The 22921-nt window shown below is 44.5% G+C and overlaps 1 protein-coding gene across 3 annotated transcripts in view; it reads right to left on the bottom strand.

Moving 5' to 3' along the window:
* Positions 1–22921, bottom strand: part of CDH13 (cadherin 13) — a 1037580-nt gene that overhangs the window by 1004230 nt on the left and 10429 nt on the right. The window contains exon 2 of one of the 3 annotated variants that reach the window (XM_060398282.1): positions 22555–22599. The exons of the other annotated variants lie outside the window; for them this stretch is intronic. Coding sequence (XP_060254265.1) covers positions 22555–22599 — 45 coding nt within the window. The remainder of the gene's footprint in view (positions 1–22554; positions 22600–22921) is intronic. 3 annotated transcript variants of the gene reach the window in all.

The following is a 22921-nucleotide window of genomic DNA, read 5'->3' as shown; positions in this document are numbered from 1 at the left end:
AGCAAAACTGCCAACCAAAAGCACGAAAGTGCGACAACCAAAAAAGGCACTAAGTACCACAGTGAGAACATTCGCTCGCAGTACGAGAGCTGCAGTAAGAAGGCAGAGTGTCACCTTGTTGACACTAGGGACATGCGTGCCAGACGACTCAAATTTTTCACAGCTCTGTGTGTCTGCAAGTGACGACGAAAAAGGTTTGGGTGTCGCAAAGCCTTTCAGTGAGTAGGCGAGTTCACAAGTACAGATCCCTCGGATAATAAAGATCAAATCTGCATGTATGAATGTGAGTGTGAATATGTATATACATAAATATATATACTATATATGCAGAATATATACACACACATATACCACATATATACATACATAACCACATGTATACGCATGTATGTGAATAAAGTGCTTTAGCCTAGTCTCTGTGCCATACTTACTTGAAAAATACATTATATTATTTCACATAAAAATCTGTCAGTAGCCCAAAGTAAACCTTCATTTTCACGAACTAAATAAAGAAGAAACTTTAAGTACGGTTAATAGAGATTAACATTTTTTTTTCTCTTTGAGAAAATTGAAAAAAAAAATCACACATAGAGTGAGGCTGCCCTAAGGAAACATGTAAGAAAAAGCGCAGACCCTTCTCCCTACCAAAAAAATAGAAGCATTTCCAGCCTTCTCCCTCAGAAAGTGAAGCAACGAAGTTATGGCTGACTTCTCTTACTCACCTACTGTGTTGACAGGACCCCAGGGCTGTACAGGGCTCACTGGCTGCCACTTTCCACAGGGCAGCACTGAGCTCTCAGCCTCGAGCACGGTGTGCCAATTAGCTTATACAGATCACTGTCGGGGACCCGACGCAAGAGAAAGCCTTGCAGCAGGACACGCATGCCCTCCAAGGACCCTCCTTTCATCTGGGGAGAAGACACGCCTCCACAAGAAGCACAGGTGTCGCAAATTGCTTTGCAGCGTCGCTTAGCGAAAGGTAATACTGATGTCAATGCATGCTAACACTTGGTAGCATTCACCAAGTGCCAAGTACTCCCTTACTTCTCCCTTGCACTTTGAGCAACCACCCCATGAGGTAAGAGCTAGAGAGACTCTATCTTCTCCACAAGCAGACTGAACTTCAAAGGTCAAGGAACTCTGTCCAGTGACCCGCAGTTACAGGAGCAGAAGAGCATCCCCAAGAGTTCCGGTGACGCAGAACCCACAGGGAAAAATCTATGATGCTGGATCACAGAAAAGAGCTTCTCAAAGAAAGCAGAGAGTATTTCCTCTTCAAGCCCATGCTTTATTCACGAAGTACACGAGCTGGCAGAGAAGTACATTTCCTAGAACAGGAAGAATAAGGGCACCTCACACCCACCCACACATGCACACACACACACACACACACACACACACACACACACACGCGCGCGCACAATTTTAGCACTTTTACACCAGCCGGGAAGATATCTTTTTGTTCCTCTCCTAAATAGCAGAGAAGCCCTCCCTGACCAGCTTGCATCTGTGGTTGAATATGCTTCCCAGGTGCTATCTGACATTTAAGCCCAGTGTACTTCTGTCTCATCCCAGAGCAGAGGCTTCTATCGACTCACTCAAAGATTAATAGTAAAAGGTCCTCAGAATTGATTATAAAGTGCATTTGCCTCCCTCTCAGAACAGAACATTTGAGACAAGGAGGGCATGCCTGGAGGTGTGTCTCAAGAACAGCAGGGAAGGGTTTGCACTGGATCAGCCCCTTTCTCCTTCTATAATGCCCCTACCTAACAAGCCATCTGGTCGACCCCACTCAGGTGGCCTCATTAACCAGGCTTTAACCAACTAACATCCCGAGGAGATAAATCTCTCTATTCATGTTTTTAAATTGTCTTCACAGGTTATCCTCAAATTAATCTCTTTTTAAGTACAAAAGTAATGTATTCTCATCGAAATATATTCAGATAATACGTCAGTGGTAAAAATAAAAAGCAAAGCTCTATGCTTTCCATCTCAAGACAATTACTACTTACAATTTAGTGAGTATCCTTATACTCTTTTTCCTACACTAACACAAAAAAGTATGTGTGTGCATAATACCTTTTTTTAGTTAAAATTAATATTAAATTTTGTAATTTGTTTATATGCAATGCACAACACAGGCCTTTTCACATCAGAATGTCTGTACCAACCTTGTTCTTCTGAGAATAGGCAGAGTAATCAATTACCAGGACACAACATCATTTATCTAACCCAGCACTACCCAGCAGGTTTCTGTGATGATATCCTGTATCTGGACTGTATAACCTGGCAGCCACTGGTCACACAAGGCTGTTGAGTACCTGAAATGTGCCTCATGAGGCAGAGGGACTGAATCATTCATTTTTCACTTTCTGTAATTTGATTAATTAGAATTTAAAAGTAGTCACATGTGGCTAGCAGCTACTCTACTGGACAGTGCTGAGTTAATGAGTCCCCTAATTGAAGGGCATACATTAGTTTTTCCTAAATTATCTCCATTAGATATTCTGATGGGATGCACATTTCTGTGTGTGTGTGTGAATATCTGAGTTCATTATTCCCTAATTGAGGTTTCCCCCAATACTTTGTGTTCTCTATTAATAAAAAGCCGGTTTCCTATAAACTGCATTCATTTGATGGAATAAAAGACAGCTGTGCCCATATATTTGCTGCTAACGAGCCTTGAGGCACAGAGCCTCCTTTGGGCATTAGCCTCCTGTATGGAGGTGCACAGTTGCCCTGAAGCAACCAAACAGGCTGACCTTCTACAAGGTGCTGCTGCTGATAGCTAGGCTTTCACCAAGGAGGCACCGGTGCTAATCTCCCACTTGGGAAGAGGGTCTTCTGGCTGCCTGGCATGAATGGGCTGGCAGCAACTTCTTCACTCGGTCTTTACAATACTGGCATCATTAATAGTGCTCATACTAAAGCACACCAAGCAACATTTTAGTTTGTTTCTTAATGTTCCTCAATTACCCATTCCTATCTGCTCCTGCCCATCCCCAGAAAAGCATAAATAAGGTGTTTGGCTGCAGCTCATGTAATTAGGCTGTGACCAGAGCTAATCTGTTGCAGTGGATGAAGTGTGTGTTCTCAGGACTATCTCTCACTACAACATGGGGAGGGAGGCCTTGATGCCAGCCTCACTGGGTCAGCATGAGCAATGAGCTGATGCTGGAGTGAGAAGAGAGGCGGCAACGGAAACAGACAGCTGTGTCCCTCTGGCGTGAAACCCCACACCGGCCCCTGGGCCGTCACCACACACTCAGCCCCTGCCTCCAGGGCTGCTTTGAAGGGACCACTCTCGTGTTCCTGGGAAGGAAGAAGACGGCGGGCGTTTGGTTGGTTTTTATGACTTCATCAGTGAACTTAACATAATTTTTTAACCTAATGAATATTAAATTCTAACCAGTTACATCCTTCCAAAGGCTCTTCTCATCTTTGTTAACATCCACATATATTTTTCTTTTATAGCTGGAACAAAATTGTAGCAGCATCAACAGACCTTTAAATAAAGGAAGGGAAAAAATCACCCGCGATGCTGAAAGCCCTACAAATCAAACTGTTTTCATTTTACTGTGCTCCCTTTCTGTCTTTGTTCACAGTATACATAATTTATGTCTGAAACTGCTCTGGTGATTTTGGTTCCAGGTATGCAGCAATGGGATTAAATATAACTCAGCCCTCCAGCAGATTTTCTTCTGGGCCCTAGGCCCTCTTATTTCTTCTGCTTCTCCCTGGCCTCTGACCACTTCTGTTCTGCCAGGTTTTGCTCTAAGATTAATCCCTGTGTCACTTGGGACCACGGCTGGATTGACTTACTCTGGCCAACTGTTTCTACTTTGTGGATTTCCCCCGGCCTTTGCAGGCATGGTAAAGTCCACACTGGGTATCTTCAGCAGATGGTCATTATTATTGATGGTCCTTCTTGCGCCATATTTGATTATTAAATATATAAAATATCACCCCTGATATGCCATGTTCATCTGCCTTGGCTTTACTCACTTTTGACACTCAGTTTCCATGTCCCTGCGTTTGACTGTTGCCGGACTCCTGCTTCTCTCTGGGCTCCTCATTCTAGACAAGCGAGGACAGGCCCTTCACTGAGGCTCCCTGGCTCCTCTGATCTGTAGCACTCCATTTTGCTCTCCTCCCTTTTCTCAGCGGCTTCCTCTGAACCCAGAACCTCAGTCAGACTGGTTGCAATCTGTCAGATAAATGCAGTCTTACTTTCTGCTTTTCAAACTTAACATAACTTTTCCAAATGCTGCTATATAAGCCTCCCAGTTAGTTTTATTTTTTTTATTGAATGAATGTTCCATAACTTCTTATGTATTCTCCTAAAGCAATGGTTCTCACTGGGGAGCAACTTTGCACCCCCCTCCAACTGGAAGACCCTTAATGACATCTGGAGACACTTCTGGTTGCCACAGGTTGGGTAGTCCAACTGGCATGAAGTGGGTCAAGGCCAGAGATGTTTTGAGACATCCTACAATGCACAGAACAGGCTCTACCATAAAAAATCATGATGCTCCAAATGACGACAGTGCTGCTGCTGCTGCTGCTAAGTCGCTTCAGTTGTGTCCGACTCTGTGTGACCCCACAGATGGCAGCCTACCAGGCTCCCCCATCCCTGGGATTCTCCAGGCAAGAACACTAGAGTGGGTTGCCATTTCCTTCTCCAATGCATGAAAGTGAAAAGTGAAAGTGAAGTCGCTCAGTCGTGTCCGACTCTCTGCAACCCCATGGACTGCAGCCCACCAGTCTCCTCCATCCATGGGATTTTCCAGGCAAGAGTGCTGAACTGGGGTGCCATCACCTTCTCTGCTAACCCTGCCCTAATGTTACACATTCAAACTTTTGCAGGCTTTTGCCATGCCATTTTCATGAGTCTGCAAGTCGATTTTACTCATTGTTATATTCCCAGTGCCTCGCACACTACCTGGTCCATGATGCTCTCTAGAGCAGGGTGTTTTATTTCTTTGGAAATATATATTTTTTTAATTCCCATAGAGAAGTTTGCATTCATGCAAATGGTTTTTATATGTTTACAACAGTTAATATACACACTTTCCTTTCATGTAACTTGTTTTTACATTGCTTTTTTGTATCAACTTCCACTTGGGAGGGTACTACATGATGCCGTTTTTAATAACTTTGCAAAAATACACACGGATAACACATAAAGTCTGCCTGTGCACTGCTCTCCTATAGCCTTGCTTCTGCCGCCCTCCTGTCAATGCCAAGGCCATCTTTCCATTGTTATGACTGATGTTTATTTATACTTGTTTATAAATTATGTGTTTCTACCTTTGGGGTAATTTCTACAAGATTGATGGTGAGCATTCTGAGAAGTTACACCATCTAGATGCTGAAAAAAAGTGATGGGAAACATTTGAAGAAGTTTTATCAACCCTTAGGAACCATTAGCAGCTATGTATGGTTTTTTCTTCTGGCATCGTTTTTTATAAAATGGGGGTAACATTACTTTTTATCAAATAGGGACAGGAGTACTTCAAGGCTGTATATTGTCACCCTGCTTATTTAACTTAGATGCAGAGTATATCATGAGAAATGCTAGGCTGGATGAAACACAAGCTGGAATCAAGATTGCTGGGAGAAATATCAATAACCTCACATATGCAGATGACACCACCCTTATGGCAGAAAGCGAAGACCTAAAAAGCCTCCTGATGAAGGTGAAAGAGGAGAGCGAAAAAGTTGGCTTAAAATTCAACATTCAGAAAACTAAGATCATGGCATCTGGTCCCATCACTTCATGGCAAATAGATGGGGAAACAATGGAAACAGTGACAGACTTTATTTTGGGGGGCTCCAAAATTATTGCAGATGGTGATTGTAGCCATGAAATTAAAAGACGGTTGCTCCTTGGAAGAAAAGCTATGACCAACCTAGACAGCATATTAAAAAGCAGAGACATTACTTTGACAAGAAAGGTCCATCTACTCAAAGCTAAACTTTTTCCAGTAGTCATGTATGAATGTGAGAGTTGGACTATAAAGAAAGCTGAGCGCCAAAGAATTGATGCTTTTGAACTGTGGTGTTGGAGAAGACTCTTGAGAGTCCCTTGCACTGTAAGGAGATCAAACCAGTCCATCCAAAAGGAGATCAGTCCTGAATATTGATTGGAAGGACTGATGCTGAAACCCCAATACTTTGGCCACCTGATGAGAAGAACTGACTTATTTGAAAAGAACCTGATGCTGAAAAAGATTGAAGACAGGAGGAGAAGGGGACAACAGAGGATGAGATAGTTCTATGGCATTACCAACTCAGTGGACATGAATTTGAGTAAATTCTGGGAGTTGGTGATGGACAGGGAAGCCTGGCATGCTGCAGTCTGTGTGGTCACAAAGAGTCAGACACAACTGAGCGACTGAACTGAGCTGAAATATTACTTATCCCAGCTCAGTGGCAAGCTCCCATTTGCAGCTGCTATAAACTAACAGGAGACAATGGCCAGGAGGAGGTCAGATGCAACACAAGACAATGGAGAATGCTTTGGGAGCTATGATCAGAGCCATCTAAGAAAACTCACTCCTTGGAGACCCTTCTTTGGAACTAATTTGTCTGAATATGAAGGATACAATCAAAGTAGCATTACAGAATCCTCACCGTATACACACACACACTAAAGGAAAAATATACATTTTTTTCCATAGAACTTTCTTTTGTTAAGCATCTATTTGATACTAGTCGTTGTGAATACAAAGAGAAACAAAGACACTGAGCATCCATTCAAATGAAGACAGATAATCATGGCAAACCATCATTTCACCCACCATGTGCTGGGTGGAGTCCTAAACTGTTTACGTATAATGTGATCCTCACAATCACCCTTTGGGATCAGTTATTATTACTTGATAAATGTAGAAACTGAGACACAGAGAGGTTAGATAGCTTGCCTGAGTTCAATCACCTAATATGCAATAGAGGTCTAGTTTAAACTTAGGCAGCCTACCTCCACTGTTAATCATTGAGCTATACTCTCTCTTGAGACACGTGAGAAAGAAGTAAGTGTATTAGAAAGCAACCAAGATAGGATTTATCCCAGGTATACAAGCTGGATTAATATGCAAAAGGCGATGAATGTAACCCATTCATACAAACAGGCTCAGAAACTAAACCACATGATCATATCAATAAACACAAAAGAAAGCAATGGAGCAAGGACAGTCTTTTCATCAAAGACTATCCAGCTGAAACAGTGGGATACCTACACGCAAAATATCAAATCTAGACACATATCCTACATTCTTCACAAAAACTAACTCAAAATGGATCAGAGACCTAAAAACATGAAAAACGCAAAACTATAAAACTTCCAGAAGATAACATAGGAGAAAACGCAGATGGCCTTGGGTATGGAAATGACCTAGACATAACACCACAGGTATACTCCAAGAAAGAAAGAGTTGATAAGCTGGGCTTCATTAACATTACTTCTGTTCTGCCAAAGATACTGTCAAGAGACTGAGAAAGTAATCAGCAGACTGGGAGAAAATATTTACAAAAGATAAAGGACTATTATCCACAATATGCAAATACCTTTTTAAAATTCAATAATAAGAAATTAAACAACCCAATTAAGAAATGGGCCAAAGATATTAATAACCCTTCACCAAAGAAGATATACAGATGGCAAATAAGCACACGAAGAGATACTCAACATTTTATATCATTAGGAAAATGCAAACTAACACAACATTGAGATACCACTGCACGTCTATTAGAATGGGCAACATTCAAACCACTAACAACATCACATGCTGATGAAGATATGGAGTAACAGGAACTCTCATTGCCACTTTGGAAGACAATTTGGCAATTTCTTACAAAATTAAACAAACCATATGATCCAGCAATGGCACTCCATGTTATTTCCCTAAAGAACTGGAAAACTTATGCCCATGCAAACCCCTTCCCCCCACACACATAATAGCTTTATTCATAATTGCCAAAATTTGGAGGCAAGCAAAATGTCCTTTAGTAGGTGAATGGGTAAGTAAGCTGTGGTACATCTAGACAATGGAGTATTATTCAACAATACAAAGGAATGAGCTATTAAGCCATGAAAAGACATAGCATAAACTCAACATTTACCAAGTGAAAGAAGTCAATCCGTAAATGTATGACTCTAATCATATGACATTCTGGAAAAGGCAAACCTGTGGAGATGGTTAAAGGATCAGTGGTTGTCAGGAATAGGAAGGAAGGAGGTATAAAAAGGCAAAGCACAGAGGATTTTTAGGGAAGTGAAACATTCCATAGGATACTAAAATATGATTACATATTTGTCAAACCTGTATAACGTACAATACCAAGAGTGAACCTGAAGTAGACTGTGGACTCTGAGTGATAATGATGTATTTATTTGGGTCCATTAATGATAACAAATGCATCAATCTGCAGTGGGAATTGAGTAGTAGGGGAGGCTGTGCATACACGGAGGCAAGGAATACATGCAAAGCCTGTCTACCTTCCACTCAATTTTTCTGTGAATCTAAAACTGCTCTTTAAAATAAACTTTATTTACATAGAAAACAAACTTACAGTTACCAAAAGGGAAAGGGGAGTGGGGAAGAGATAAATTAGGAGTTTAAGATTAACAGATATATACTCCTATATATATATATATAAAACAAATGAACAACAAGGTCCTAATGTATAGCACAGGGGACTATATTCAATATCCTGTGATAATGTATAATGGAAAAGAATATGAAAAAGAATATATATATATATATATATATATATATATATATATATAGTATATGACTGAATCACTTTGCTGTATACCTAAAAGAAATACATCAGTGTAAATCAACTATACTTCAATAATAAAAATAAAGTCTATTTTAAAAACTGAAAAAACAGATGTAGCTAGGTGTAAACCTGTCTCCATCCAACCTCCTGCCCAAACGCAACCAGATGCACCCCTTCCTCTCCAGCCGTGCTGGGCCAGCTGCCATTCACTCTCTGCCCTGTGCCTTTGAACCTCTCTGCTTGGAATCCCTCTCCCCAGCCCCATATCCCCAGCTTTGTTTGTTCATCTCCAGGGAGGCTCCTACTCCCAGCTCAGACATCACCTTTGGCTTCCCGACCCCTATGGGGCCAAGGTGCTTTCTCTGTACTCCCAAATTAAAGTCAGAGCACCCCACCAGCCCAACACTTGCCCTTATGCACATTACCTCTCTGCTTAATTCTGCCTCTCCTGGAGACAAGCCAGGGTCTAAAGCGGGTGTCTAGGCATCCCAGAACCTCATACAGAACCTGCCGCACTTCAGGTGCCCACTAAATGCTAGCTGGAACTTACAGCGCTTGAGTAGTGGGCTGTTAACCCTAAGGCATCCTGTTTCCACTGCTTCCTATACAGGTGACTGTGCCTGCTCTGAGCCTTAGTTTCCCCACTGTAAAGTGAGGAATACTAATAATAGCAATGTCTATTTCATGGGTTGTCAGAAGGACTTAATTAAAATCGGAGAAGGAATTCAGAAAGAAATTTTACACATGTAAAATTAACATGTGTATCAAGACTCTGGCCACCTGATGTGAAGAACCAACTCATTGGAAAATGTCTTGATGCTGGGAAAGACTGAAGGCAAGAGGAGGAGAGGGTGGCAGAGGATGAGATGGTTAGACAGTATCACTGACTCAATGGATGTAATATGAGCAAACTCGAGGAGATAGTGAAGGAGTGAAGCCTGGCCGTGCTGCAGTCCATGGAGTCGCTAAGAGTCACACAGGACTTAGCGAATGAACGACAACAACAAAACAAGAAAACAAGGAGAAGGTGAGCTTTTACAGACTTCTAAATTGCTTTCGGCTTCCTCTATGCACATAGTAACAGATGATGTCACAGCCTTGCCCTCCCTCCACCAATAGCTTCCCATCACTCTCAGAATACTATCCAAACTCTCCCCACGGCCCAGTCTGTCTCCTGATCTCATCTCCCTTTCTCAGTCCAGCCACTGTGGTCACCTTGCTATTTCTGGAGCACACCAGGCATGTTCCTTCTTTGGGGATTTTATACTTGTTCTCTGCTCTGCCTGGCATATGCTGGCCCCCACAGGCCCACACAGCTCTCTCCTCCACGACAGGCAGGTCTCAGTTGAAATGTGCCCTCTTGAGGGGAGCCCCTTTCCCTCCTTGCAACCCTCTACCCCTATGGAAAAGACCATCCTCATTACTTTATCCCTGACAGTGCCTTGGTTTTGCAGGGCACTTATGACTAATGGACTTTCTTTGGTTTGCTTCTCCCACTAAAACCAAAGCCTTATAGAGGCAGGAGCTCGGTTATGTCCATTGCTGCTTTTTTGGTACTTAGAACCGTACCTGGCACAGGCTGGGCAATCCACAAATGTGGTCAATGAATGCGTGAATGGATATGTGAACAGATGAATCCCCAGAGACAGTGGGAAAGGAAGGAAAATTGTCTTGCACTTCCTCTGAATTCTTTCTCCACTTCCCGCAGCACATCAAGTACTCCAGAGCCAAGAGAAGCAGTACAAGGTGGAAAACCACCAAGCCCAAGGCTTATTAGCTGCGTAGCCATGGCCTTAGCTACTTCACCTGGGTAACGGGCACAGTCTTAGGGCCCACTCAGTGCTGTCAGAACAGATGCAGTACTACAAGGAGAGCCCCTAGCACAGGCTACATGGCAGCCCTTACATCTTCCCAATGGTTCATGTTATAATCTTAGAGCCTGTTCTGACCCCTCTCTGTGCCCCCTGCCATCCAGCATGCAAGGGACTTGTTTTGCATATGGGGAAAAAAAAAAAAAAAAAACAACACCAAAACTATTTAAATCCTGGTTCCTCTTTTTAACAGTACAACATTCACATCCTTACCCGCAGCCTGCTCCCCTGGGGATGTTTGCCCCCCAATAAAGGTTGTCAAACATTTTAAATGTTATTAAATTGTCCAGTAAATGGGAATGCCCAAAGCAGAGAGCCAGTCAATCAGGATTATTTGAGAGCTTCAAAAAGACAGAAGGAAACAATTATTAGGTTTAAGAATATTGTGTTCCCTCTCCTACACAGCCTTTATCTAAATCTTCATTTAATTGGCAGCCTTCAGCACTGTCAGAATTGCATTCTGAGAAGTAGGAGAAGTTTTCAAACATTTATGCAATGTTATATGCTTGGCTCACAGCTGCTGCTAGGAATGATCCCTTCTGCCAGGGATTTGGGGATGCGATATCAGTGCCGCTGCAGGGACTCGGGAACTGACCTTGAATCAAAGAAGACACTGACACCACCATGTAAACTCAAACACATCTTCTGAAGTTTGAGGCAGAGAGAATAGGACCTGTAGCCTCCCCACACTATACAGGTGGCTCCTTGAGGGCAAGAGTTGGTCCCTTCTAGCTGATATCCTCAGAACCTCCCCGACTGCCTTGACATATCGTGGGCATACACAGATGTTTCTGGAATGGCTAATGAGGATCTTTGTGGTTTTATGTAATAAGAGAAACCAGCACTCAGGCCCAAGGATTTGAGGGGTTCTCACCAGAGGCTGGGTTGGAAGAGAAACTTGATTTCTTCCCATCTCTTCCCCTAACAACTACCCCCCACCACCTTGCAGTTCACCAACAAGTTTCATGTATGACCAAAGTTTCAGGAGGATTGTATGATACCTCCCGATCTTTCTGTCTGCTCCTCTCCTCTCTCAGTGCCTTACATGGGGCCTTCAGCCTTCTTCTTTGGGACTATTGCAAAAGACACCTACACTTCTCCCATTCGCAACCCCATGCAGGAACAAGCATGCTGAGTGTTAGAGAGGCAGTGCTTGACATTGTCACTCGCTGCTTACAAATCTCCCACGGTGCCTGCTGTTTTGGGGACACTGTATCTGTGAAACAGTCCGGAATCTCCCCCTGCTGACCTCACCTACTACAGCCCCGCTCACTGGGCTCCAGCCACGGCAAGCAGCTCACAGCCCTCCCAAGCCCCGACTGCCAGCTGCCTCCCCTCCATGCCTTCCTTCTGCCTGAGGGCTTTGGGCAAGCACATCCCACCAGTTTTCTGACTGCCTGTTTCCTGCTGATTCCTCCTGGCCCAGTTCAAATATCCGAATATCCGTCCTCTGCCCTAGAGAGCCTTCTTCAGTCACCCCACTATCCTCCCCCAGGCAAAGGACAGCCACTGCTCTGTGCTCCCAAAGCCTGAAGCCGATAATCATTCCTTTATGTATTTTTTTACCTTAAACTCTACCATAGTACTACTGGGGGCTTCCTGGGTGGCTCAGTGACAAAGAATCTGCCTGCAATGCAGGAGACATGGGTTCAATCCCTGGGTCAGGAAGATCCCCTGGAGGAGGAAATGGTGACCCACTTCAGTAATCCTGCCTGAAAAATCCCACAGACAGGGGAGCCTGGTGGGCTACAGTCCATGGGGTTGCAAAGAGTAAGACACGACTGAGCTCGCACATACACGCATGGTACTACTTTGCACAGGGAGTGTGCAAAGCCTCAGTATGTGAAGTTCAGTATTTTCCACAAGGTGTCATGCAACTGGGGTCAAAAAATAAAATACTGTCAGGCTTTTAGAAACCCCCTCCTGCCTTCTTTACAACCACGTTGGAAAACTGGCTGGTGATACTTAGCAAAACTAAATGATTTTCCAAGTGGATAAAGGGTCCCAAGTCCTTTCATCCTGTCTTGACAATGTTGACTGTTTAGTCTGTTTCAACTTGTGAATCATGAGACCCAGTGGTTAGGGACTATGATTCTGTTACCCCCTTATTCCTGTTCCTACCACAGAACTGGCATATGGTAAGTTCTCTATAACTGCTGGCCAAATGAACGAGTGAATGAATTAGATGAATGCATGAGAGAGAAAGGTGAAGGACATGCGCCCTCAGTTTGGATAATGGTCTCGGATTTCTTCCGATCGATGCTTTGTGCACATTCCTCACTTGGAAGCCTCAGTAGTGGCAGGATTCTGGGTTCCCATCGAAACTCACAAAAGACCAGATGTCCTCTAGAGATTGTCAGAGGAAAAAAAAAAAGGCTTAAAGGTCATCTGTTTTAATCAGAAAAAAACAGAATTCTAGGAAGAGCAGGCCAGTTAAATTGGTTTGACAGTCAACCTCAGCAGCAAATGCAGCTTCCAGCGTCTTCCTAGACTGGCTCATTTTCCAAGATCTGTGATTTTTAAATGAGGAGTAGGATCAAAGGTCAACCTTACCCCCTGGAGCACAAGCTAAGTGTGTTCTGTAATCACATCACAGAGCAAGCTTCAAAAGCCCACAGTGTAGTGACGGCAACCACCTGTCTATCTTCACACCAGATGAATGGCTTTCTGATGCCATTAATCAGAAAGGTAGCTGAATAAAGAGCAGCCGATGCTTATTTAACCAAGCTCTCCTCATCCTGTCACGAGTGAGAAGCACAGACACAGTCCTGGCCCAGGTGAGAAAGGAAATCTGCTGGAAACTGCCAGAAGCCTGTTATTTTCCTGTAACCTTTCAGAGCCTGGAGGTGTCACCAGTGACAGTCAGGAATGGCAAACAAATAATGCTTTTCCAAAGCACAAGACCCCAGGGAAATGGAGATCCAACTCCACAAGGTACCCCCGCCTCCCCAGAACCTGAGGCTGGTTCGGAACAATGGTCTCCCTAGAAAATGCTGTTATGTTAGCATGTCCTGAGAATTGTGCTTTGATGACTGTGCCTGGCAGAGGAAGGCAGCAACAAAAGGTTGGCCTAACAAGTTGTTGCTTTCAAAGTGCAAATCGGAACTTACAGCCTCCAGGAAGATGAAAGTTCAGTTCAGTTGCTCAGTCGTGTCCCCAAATTTGTTCTGATTGGACAGAGCTGGTCCTGCCAAAAGTCTGTCATGTCTGATCTTCCCTCCAGGCCAGGATCACATTGACAGCAGCCTATTCAATTGTCAACACCAATGACCCATCCTAAGTCCAAAGGTCCAAGGCCAGAATCACTCTGCCGCTGAACCTGCTGGGAAATCACCTGCTGTAGTTTCTGCTGTCTGAGGCACTGCAAGGAGAGGCTGCGGACAGCACGGCAAACCCGCAGGGTGGGGAGAACGGGGAGCTACCAGGCCCAGCTCTACTCCCCATGACTTCCAGAATGGCTTTCTTCCAAAGCCTTCCCCTCTCTGAGCCTCAGTCTTCTCATCTGTAAAGTGGGAAAGCCATGCCCTTCTGATTGAGAACTGAAATAATCCACAGCAAACTTTTTCCTCTGGGCTTGAGAAAAGGAATTTAGTGAACCAACACCACCTCTCTTCCAACACAGCTGCAACAATAAAGAGTCAGGAGAACCAGATTCGAGTCCCGATTCTGCCAATCATTTGCTGAAGAAGAAAGGTCTCTGGGGCACAGGCCTGTCATGGCAGACCTCACCTGCAGGCTCCTGAGGGTGGAGCAGAGATGAAGGAAGACACTGTGTGAGCAAGCCCCACAGACGGTGAACTCCTCATCTCCAAGGTGGGAGGACTCAGTAACTCCCGCATTCAGAGACTTGAACCAGACATTCCGTATGTAAATACTTAGCTGGAGTGCCTGACACAGAGATGATGGTCCATAAACATTACTTTTTAACTGAAGTAATCACTAGGGTGTCATTTAATTAAATAATAATTGTTAGAACACAAATGATGATGATGGTTCTTAGCCTCACCACGAAAGCAAATTAAAGTTCTGCCCTTGGAGAGACTGCGTCAAGCTAACCACATCTCCCTGGGGCCCCATCTGCCAGCAGGGGATGTGTCTAATGAGGGGTGCTCTCTCTGACTCCGCCTCTACCCCCCAGAAAAAAACATGCACCAGGTAAAGACCTGCAGCACCAGATAAGTCCCCTTAACACAGAGAGAAAGGTCATTCCAGCCTGGCAAAACACACCCCTCAATTTCACCTGTTGATCTGTTTACTTTTTAAACTTTCAGACGTAAGCTGCTTGCCGCCCTGCACCGCTGGGCCTCCAGCCAGCCTGAACTGGTTCTCCTGCAGACTGGAACCTGGGACAGTGCCTCTATTGCCCGGTGTGCAGACTGATTTCTACACTGTGCAAAATCAATCCCGGTGTGCAATTTCTCTGGCAGCTCAGCCTCGGAGGGAATGCTTCCTTGGCAAGTTCCCGGCTCACCAAGGGCAGGAGCGAGCAGGCTTGCCAGCAGCCAGCCCTAGAGAGGCAGGGAGATTTGGAAGGACAGGGACCAGAGAGCGGCGCTGAGTTGAACTTCATCCCACCGGCGGAACATTTGGGGGCTCAGATAATCCTGAACCGAAATAGCCAGGGTAGGGGTTACACTCAGGAAGGCTAAGTGGCTGGGTTAATAAGGCTTTTAGGATTCCTCATGCCGAGTCTGCAGAGCGCAGACTTCTCCAAGCATCAATTATAAGAGCATAAAACTTTCCAGAATGGAGAAAGGGCGCTGAGTTCACAATGCTTGCTGGGGTCTGATGGATCTTCATCTACCCCCTCCGAATCTTCCAAGTACTTCATTACTTGGCTCCCTCAGCTATTCTGCAGTGCCTTCCAAACTCCTCCAAACTTTGCTTTAATGAGCAGCCTCTATTTATTAACTCTTTGGTCAAAAAGAAAAAAAAAAACTTGAAACCTAATGCATCTCATTCCCTGCAAATTGCAGATGGTTAGTCTCCACCTAATAAAGCTATGCATAGGGTGTTACCCAAAATCGGTTTTCTCCTGAAGGATAGGAGAGCTGACCACTTGCTGTCCCCAGCAGCGTGCTGTTGGGCTTCCAGGTGTATGTTCTTAAAGCACATTCAGTGAGCGTCAGTTTCTTGATCTATAGCTTGGGACTGTTTCCCAAGTAATAGCATTTATTGTGATGATTAAGACACAAGATCCCTGAACTTCCCTAGTGGTCCAATAATTAAGACTCCACACACGTCAACTGCAGAGAGCACAGGTTCAATCCCTTGTCGGAGAACTAAGATCCCACATGCCATGAGTTGTGGCCAGAAAAAAAAAAAAAAAAAAACAGAAATACCATGATCTCTGCCCAGTTTGACTATACAGTGTACCAGGCGTTGTGCTGAATTTTCCAGGCAAGAATACTGGAGCGGGTTGCCATCCCCTTCTCTAAGGGATCTTACCAAACCAAGGAATCGAACCCTCATCTCTTGTGTCTACCTGCACTGGCAGGCAGGTTCTTCACCACCACCGCCGCCTGGGAAGCCCCTAAGAAGCCCCTGGGATGGAGCTGTCACTATTCCCCCCATTTAACAAATGAAGAAACTGGGACAAAGAGTTCTGAATAGGATTTGCTCAAGGTAGAAAGGCAGTGGGAGCTGAGAGTCAGGCCTGGGCAGCCTGGTGTCCTCCTTCTTAACCAGTAAGTGCTTTTCCTTTTCCTATTTCTCCTTCACTTTCCCACTCCTTCCCTTCACTCTCTGACATCCCTCCTCCTCCTGACGCTTCATCTGCTCCTTAGACTTGTGCCTGTCTTTAAGTTTGTACATGGTCTGACCAGTCATTTCCTAGGTGCCCCCCACAGGGTCCCGCCTCCCGCCCCCCCCCCCCAATGCAGCTAAGCTGTTTCTTGACTGCAGCAGCCTTCTCAAAGAACACCAGCGGCCATTCCTTCTTCCGCAGAATCTAGTACTTTCCCCAGCCCTTCTCTCTTTACCTTCTAAGAGGTCTGCAAGTTCCTCCTGGAAATTCCCTCTTTCCTACTTTGGCATTGTAAGAGTCTGTATTTCTTCCCCCTCTCATGGTTACCAATCCATTCCTCCATCAGCCATTCATTTATCTATCCATCCGCCCAGTTCATTTAACAATTATCTGAGCTCAGATTCTCTGTAAACTTGGACAAGTCGTTTCTCACCATCTATTACCTCACCTATAAAACAGAAATATTAAAAACATAGTTTACAGGATTGTTGTTAGGTTTAAATAAGACAGCAGATATAAGGAAATCTGGCTCAAAGAGGCACTCAACACATATTAATTGTCTCGTTGCTAACTTTCTCCCAATCAGCCTTTTAAGTCCTGAGATCATTTCTGGCATGCTTTCTCTTTCTTCCCCACCAGTCCATTCACCAGCAAGCCTCTAAATCTGGTCCTTTCTCTTCCACACTTCTTTTGACCTTCATTAGCTCACAAGCTGGACTTGCCTTGGGTTTTTCTGGACCCCATCCATCTTTCACACCGCCCCCACATTAATTTTTCTGAAATATTATTTCTCCCATCTTCAAAATCTCCACTGACTCTCTAGTATCTATTTATTCCATTTTTTTCTTCTTTCACTTTTCAAGGTTATTATGTTTTTCATTGTAAATGTAATATACACACATCAATGGAGATTTATAAACTGAAAGGGGGGGGGGGAAATCACTCAGAAACCCATCACATGAACAAAGCTACAGTTAGCATTCTGAAAAAAACCCTTTCAGACTCCACACCTCTTTTCCATATATAGAGACTTTTTGCTTAGTAAGAATCCTACTCCACACACATTCTATTCAGTATTCATTTCTCGCTTATGTGATTTTTTTCATGTCATTGCTGTCTTCATAACTTTCCCCTTTAAAGCCTGTGTAATATTCCACTGAGTCGCTTAACCAGTTTCCATCTGCTAGAAATTTAGCTTATTTGTCAAGCACTTAGGAGAGCCAGGCACGTGGCAAATACTCAATGAATGCTGGCAATTGTCATTATTTCCCATTTGTGCCGACACATCTTTGCTGAGAAGTATTTCTGCACGTCTTTTTCTGCAGCATTTAGTTCTCTGACCTCTTTAACTTCTCGGATGTGGATTACTGACTCAGATGTAGGTTCCTGGGCTTTACTGGTTTTGTGCCTTGTGATACTGATGCCAGCACGTGCTGACGTCTGCCCACTGACAAGGCCACATCCCTCCTGGCTGTTCACCAATGGGCCAGCTTCCACTGCAAGAACCTACAGCTCTTCCCTGAGGGCCTTCTCTGGAACAAGAGTCCCCTAGTGGAGCCAGCCGTCCACTAGTGCTCAAACTCCATGCCACCTGGGGCAGCTCCAGAACAATGCCCACCTAGATCTGCGGCACAGAAACTGGAGCCCCGCAGCCCTCAGGTGGGGTAGCTCCCAGAGGTCCCGTGTACCTGCAGGAGCAGCTGTCTGAGCATCAGGTGCTTCACGTAACTGCCTCCCTTCCTTGCTTTGCTTTCCCACCCTGCTATGGCTCTCCTTGGCTCGTCTCCCACATGAAGTTAACTGCGTTCAAATTCTCCTCTCAGAACCTGCTTCTGGAAGAACTCGGGCTGAGATTGTGACACTTACAGGCAAGTGGTTAACAGCCATGCTAACACCTGTCCGTTTATCTCTTCAAAGAACCAACTTCCATTTTCTAAGGTCTCATGGTTTACTAGACCAGGATTTTACAGGGTTGTCCTGAATCCCCATCCCAGTCGTATCAGATAGATATCATGGCCTTCATTTCAAAGACCTGGCAGCTGAAGCACAGAGGGGTTAAGCAACTTTGTCCATGGCCACCCAGCCCTGCAGGGGCAGAGCTGGGATTCAAACTGTAATTCCACTTTCCCCCGAGGCCTGAGCTCTTAACCTACAAGGCGTCCTGCCAGGCACTGCCCCAGAATGGTATTAGGATCCTCCCCCGGGCCCTCGGCAACAACTAACCTCCTTTCAGTTTATATGGACTTGCATATTCTGGGCAGTTCTTTCCATTTCACAGAATCATACAACACGTAGCATTTTGTGTGGAGGACTGCCCAAGTCTGAATCTCAGCCTCAGAGCTAAAATGCTGTGTGACCTTTATCAAGTTCCCCTGGAATTTCTCCATCTGTAGAATGGAATTAAAATCATACTAGACATACCGCAGAGTCACTGGAGGGCTGAATGTGCTAACCAATACATCTAAAATACTCACACAGGGCTCAGCTCACATTCAGCACTACTGAGATGTCAACCTCCATTACTGCCACGACTACAGATATTACTAGTCTGCTGTTCCTCTGCCCCAAAGCATGTGACTGGTGGTGGGAATCCAAAGATGGACTGAGCACAAAAAAACAGAGCTCTTGCCTTCCCCCAGTGCACGGCCTGGTAGGGACTATATGATTGGGAAACCAGTTTATATGAGTGCAAAGTCTTATCACATGCATATTTGACTTATAGAAATCCAGGTCTTTCACCAAAAAGAGAAGGAAAAAGAACAATTTAAATACTGCAATTAAATTCTGTAAAATTATATCATGCATATACCCTTTATTACGCACTGTATACATCCCTGCATGCATTTATACATTGTTACATATTGATTACAGTAAGGGTTGCATATAAAAACCAAATACATTGTAATTTAATGGGCAACTTAAGAGATCTCAAGGTTAATGAAGACTCTGTGTTTGCCTTAAACCTTGACTGTGTAATCTAACCCTTGGGTAAAATGTGACTCTATTGTGTGCCAACAATAATAATTCACAGTGATTCCAGATAAACGAAATCAGCCAACAAGTACCAGGTGGAGTCGGGTGTTAGGCTGTGGTAGGTTCCAGCTGATCAACGCCAATTTGCAAAGCACCGCTTCTGCCCTCCACAAGTCCACAGAATCATTTTGAAAATAAACCACATAAACATACTCGTAAGGGGTTGGTGAGTGGCAGAACTGGGTTTAGGAACCAGGTGGAAATGATCTCTCACCTACGAGCAGACAGGACAGGCAGACACGGGAAGGGCAGTGCTTTCTCCTGCCCCATCCTTTGTCCACCTTGTCATTCTCCAGAGCACTCATCACCACCTGGCAGACACCATGTGTCTACCTGTTTCTTTCTTTCTGTCTCTCCCTCAACCAGCATGGAAGCTCACTGGGGCAGGAACTGTGTGTACACCATTTACGTCTGTATTCCCAGTGCCAAGAAGACATCTGAGTGCTTTGAAGGTAGTCAGTAAGATCTGTTGGTGAATGAATGAACGAAGGTAATAATTTAGACAACCTTTACTTTTCTTCCATCTTCTGTGCCCAAACACCCATAGTCTGTTCCTCCAATCTCAACTTGCTTATTCCTTAATTATTCAAAAGTAATGGGAAAATATTACACACCAAAAATGAGGTCCTAAGGGAGCATTCCAGGGCTTTGGCATACTGGTACCATCTAGTGGGAAAGAGCATATTTGCAGGTGGGTGCTAAACTGAATTTGGAGGGTTGATAAAAACAACCACCACAACTGTTTTCTTTATCATTTCCTCTACCGAGGAAGTTTTCTGTAACTCACACCAGTGGTGGCAACTGGAATCCCTTATAAACTCATGTTCTACCCAAGGCATGCACTGCTCATCCAAGCACCTGCCGTGCCTCTTCATTCTTCTTGCTTAAGAACTTTTCCAAAATCATGGTTGCCCCCAGGGTCACAAAGGCTCAGCAGGGAAGACAGAAATTTTGGCGCCAGGGGCCACCCCTGACCGATGGACAGACATAGGTACCCAGCCTCCTATCCTGCAGAGGGACCATTCTAAAGTGGTCTGGGCAACCAAGGGCCTGGGCAACCCACTCCAGTACTCTTGCCTGGAAAATCCCATGGACAGAGAAGCCTGACAGTCTACAGTCCATGGGGTTGCAAAGAGTTGGACAGGACTGAGCGACTTCACTTTCACTTTCCAAGGGCCCCTAGCAGCAGTGAGCCTCAGTTGCCCAGGACAATAACGAGCTCAAAGATACGCTTTTTAATTGGCTCCCCTTCTTTCTTGCTTCACAGTTCTGACTTCCGTGAACTGGAATGATCTCTCACATCAGTTCCCCGCATCAAAGTCTGTGTCACCATTACTATTTGGGGTAACTCAATCCAAGATACAGGGTCTAGCACCAATATACCTTTGGGTGATAAGAAAGCCTTAAGAATTAGAGTCAAGATAATTACTATAAAAGCTTAAATATTGTATATTTTAGAGCTGGTCTAAGAATTGCTTTCCATAGTTGACTCCCAGCATCTTTACCTTGATCTAAGTTGAGGAGAATCAACAGTGATTTGTGGTCCTAAAGAAGCATTCATGGAGACGAGAGAACAAGGAAAAAGGGCTGGTCTCTATCCCTGGGCTCTGCTCTGTTCCAATTTGACCAACTGGTAACATAGCTAATGGTTTAGACTAGAGGAGGGGTCAACAATCTACAGCCTGAGAGCCAAACCCAGCTCTGCCCATTTTTGTAAATAAACTTTTATCAGAACACAGGCCTGACCATCAGTTTACATATTGTCTGTCGCTGCTTTTGTGCAGCATTGATAGTGCTGAGTAGTTGCAAGAGAGACCATATATTTACTCGATAGCCCTTTATAGAAAGAGATTACCTGCCTGTGGTTTAAATCACTGGTTGTCATAGTTTTGGATTCCCAAAAGCAAAATTTCAAGAAAAGCAAAAAATAGAGACTGGACAAAGGTTTGCCAACAGCATCTTACCACTAAGGACAAAAATGCCCTCTATGTATTAACCAACTGCATTTCAAAAATCATAGGGTGTTTTAACCTGAAAAAGTAGAAAGGTCATAGCATCAGAATAATGAACTTTCCATCCCAAGAGAGAGTAGTGGGTGAGCTCAGAACAACTGCCTAGCCCATTTTAACTTTTTTCCTACAGCACTATCATTTTCCAAAATTATCATGTTTACTTAGATTTGTTTTTCATTCTTTTTCTCCCTCACAAGAACATAGACTCCACGAGGGCAGGCAATCCTGTCTTTCTTAATCACTGCTGCTTACCCAGTGTCAAGCACCATGTTTAAGATAGATACAGTTGCTGATCGGTAAATATTTGTTAAGTGAATGACTCGGTCAAGTGTGAACTGTCTAGACTGGGGCAGATATAAACGTCCTGAGAGGCAAAAGGTAGGACCATTGTGCGGGTGGCGAGGGCTGGGACAGAGGGGGAGTGTGTGTATCTGGCACAGGGGCTCTGTGAACGCCTCCTGCTCTATCTCCAGGACATGAAACAGTGCCAGCCACATAACAGGTACTCAACAGATGTTCAAAGAATTAGTGGCTACCCTAACTAAAGGCCCTTATACTGAATTAACAGGAAAAAGAAAACTCATCTGATAAAATGCAACTAAACTTCAGTTTGGATTCCCAGGTAGCTCAATGATAAAGAATCTGCCTGCCAATGTAGGAGATACAGGTTCAGTCCCTGGGTCGGGAAGATCCCCCGGAGGAGGAAATGGCAACTCACTCCAGTATTCTTGCCTGGAAAATCCCATAGATAGAAGAGCCTGATGGGCTACCGTCCATGGGGTAGCAGAGTCAGACATGACTGAGCGACTGAGCGACTGAGCGAGGCACAAACTTCAGTTTAGATTCAGTCCAATTGCAACTCTATAGATCTGAGTGTCTGTACATAGCTACAGGCTGCGTATTTCTCATTTGCCTATAGATTGAGAAAACAGTGTTGCAGACAGTGGCACTCAGGAGGCACTGGCTTGGACAGTCAAGTCCTCAGCACTCCCAGAGAGGGATGCCACCCAGCCTCAGGGCTCAGGGGCAGGCAGGAAACTACCAGAGAATTAACCTGCATGTTGGAATTAGCCTGCAGAGAAGTGGCGATCCTCAATGGGATGGCTGTTCTTGTTGGGGGAAGCTTAAGGTGTGGGTGAGTCGTTTGTTCCTGGTCAAAAGCAAGGACTCAGCAATAAAGAATACAGATAACCCTGAGCTAAACCAGTTCTGAAGGTTGTAACTGGTAATCCAGAGAGGAGGTCTGGGTCCCAAGCCTCCTTTTAAAGACCGGGAATTCAAAAATAAGGTCGCTGCAGGCAGCCGTTTTGACTCCAGGAGAGTCAGAGAACGAAAGAGTGAAAGAAGAGAATTCTTACATCATTTGAGGGGACAAGGGAGCAAGTTTTTGTACAGTAGGGAAACATGGAGGAAAATGGACATGCACAGAAATCAGAAAAACATGGGTTCAAACCCTGGTCCCAGTTCTTAGT

The sequence above is a fragment of the Ovis aries genome, chromosome 14 (assembly GCF_016772045.2).
Source record: "Ovis aries strain OAR_USU_Benz2616 breed Rambouillet chromosome 14, ARS-UI_Ramb_v3.0, whole genome shotgun sequence".
Lineage (NCBI taxonomy): Eukaryota > Metazoa > Chordata > Mammalia > Artiodactyla > Bovidae > Ovis > Ovis aries.
Note: the sequence above shows the minus strand (reverse complement) of the source record. Positions and strands in the feature narration are given on the sequence as shown.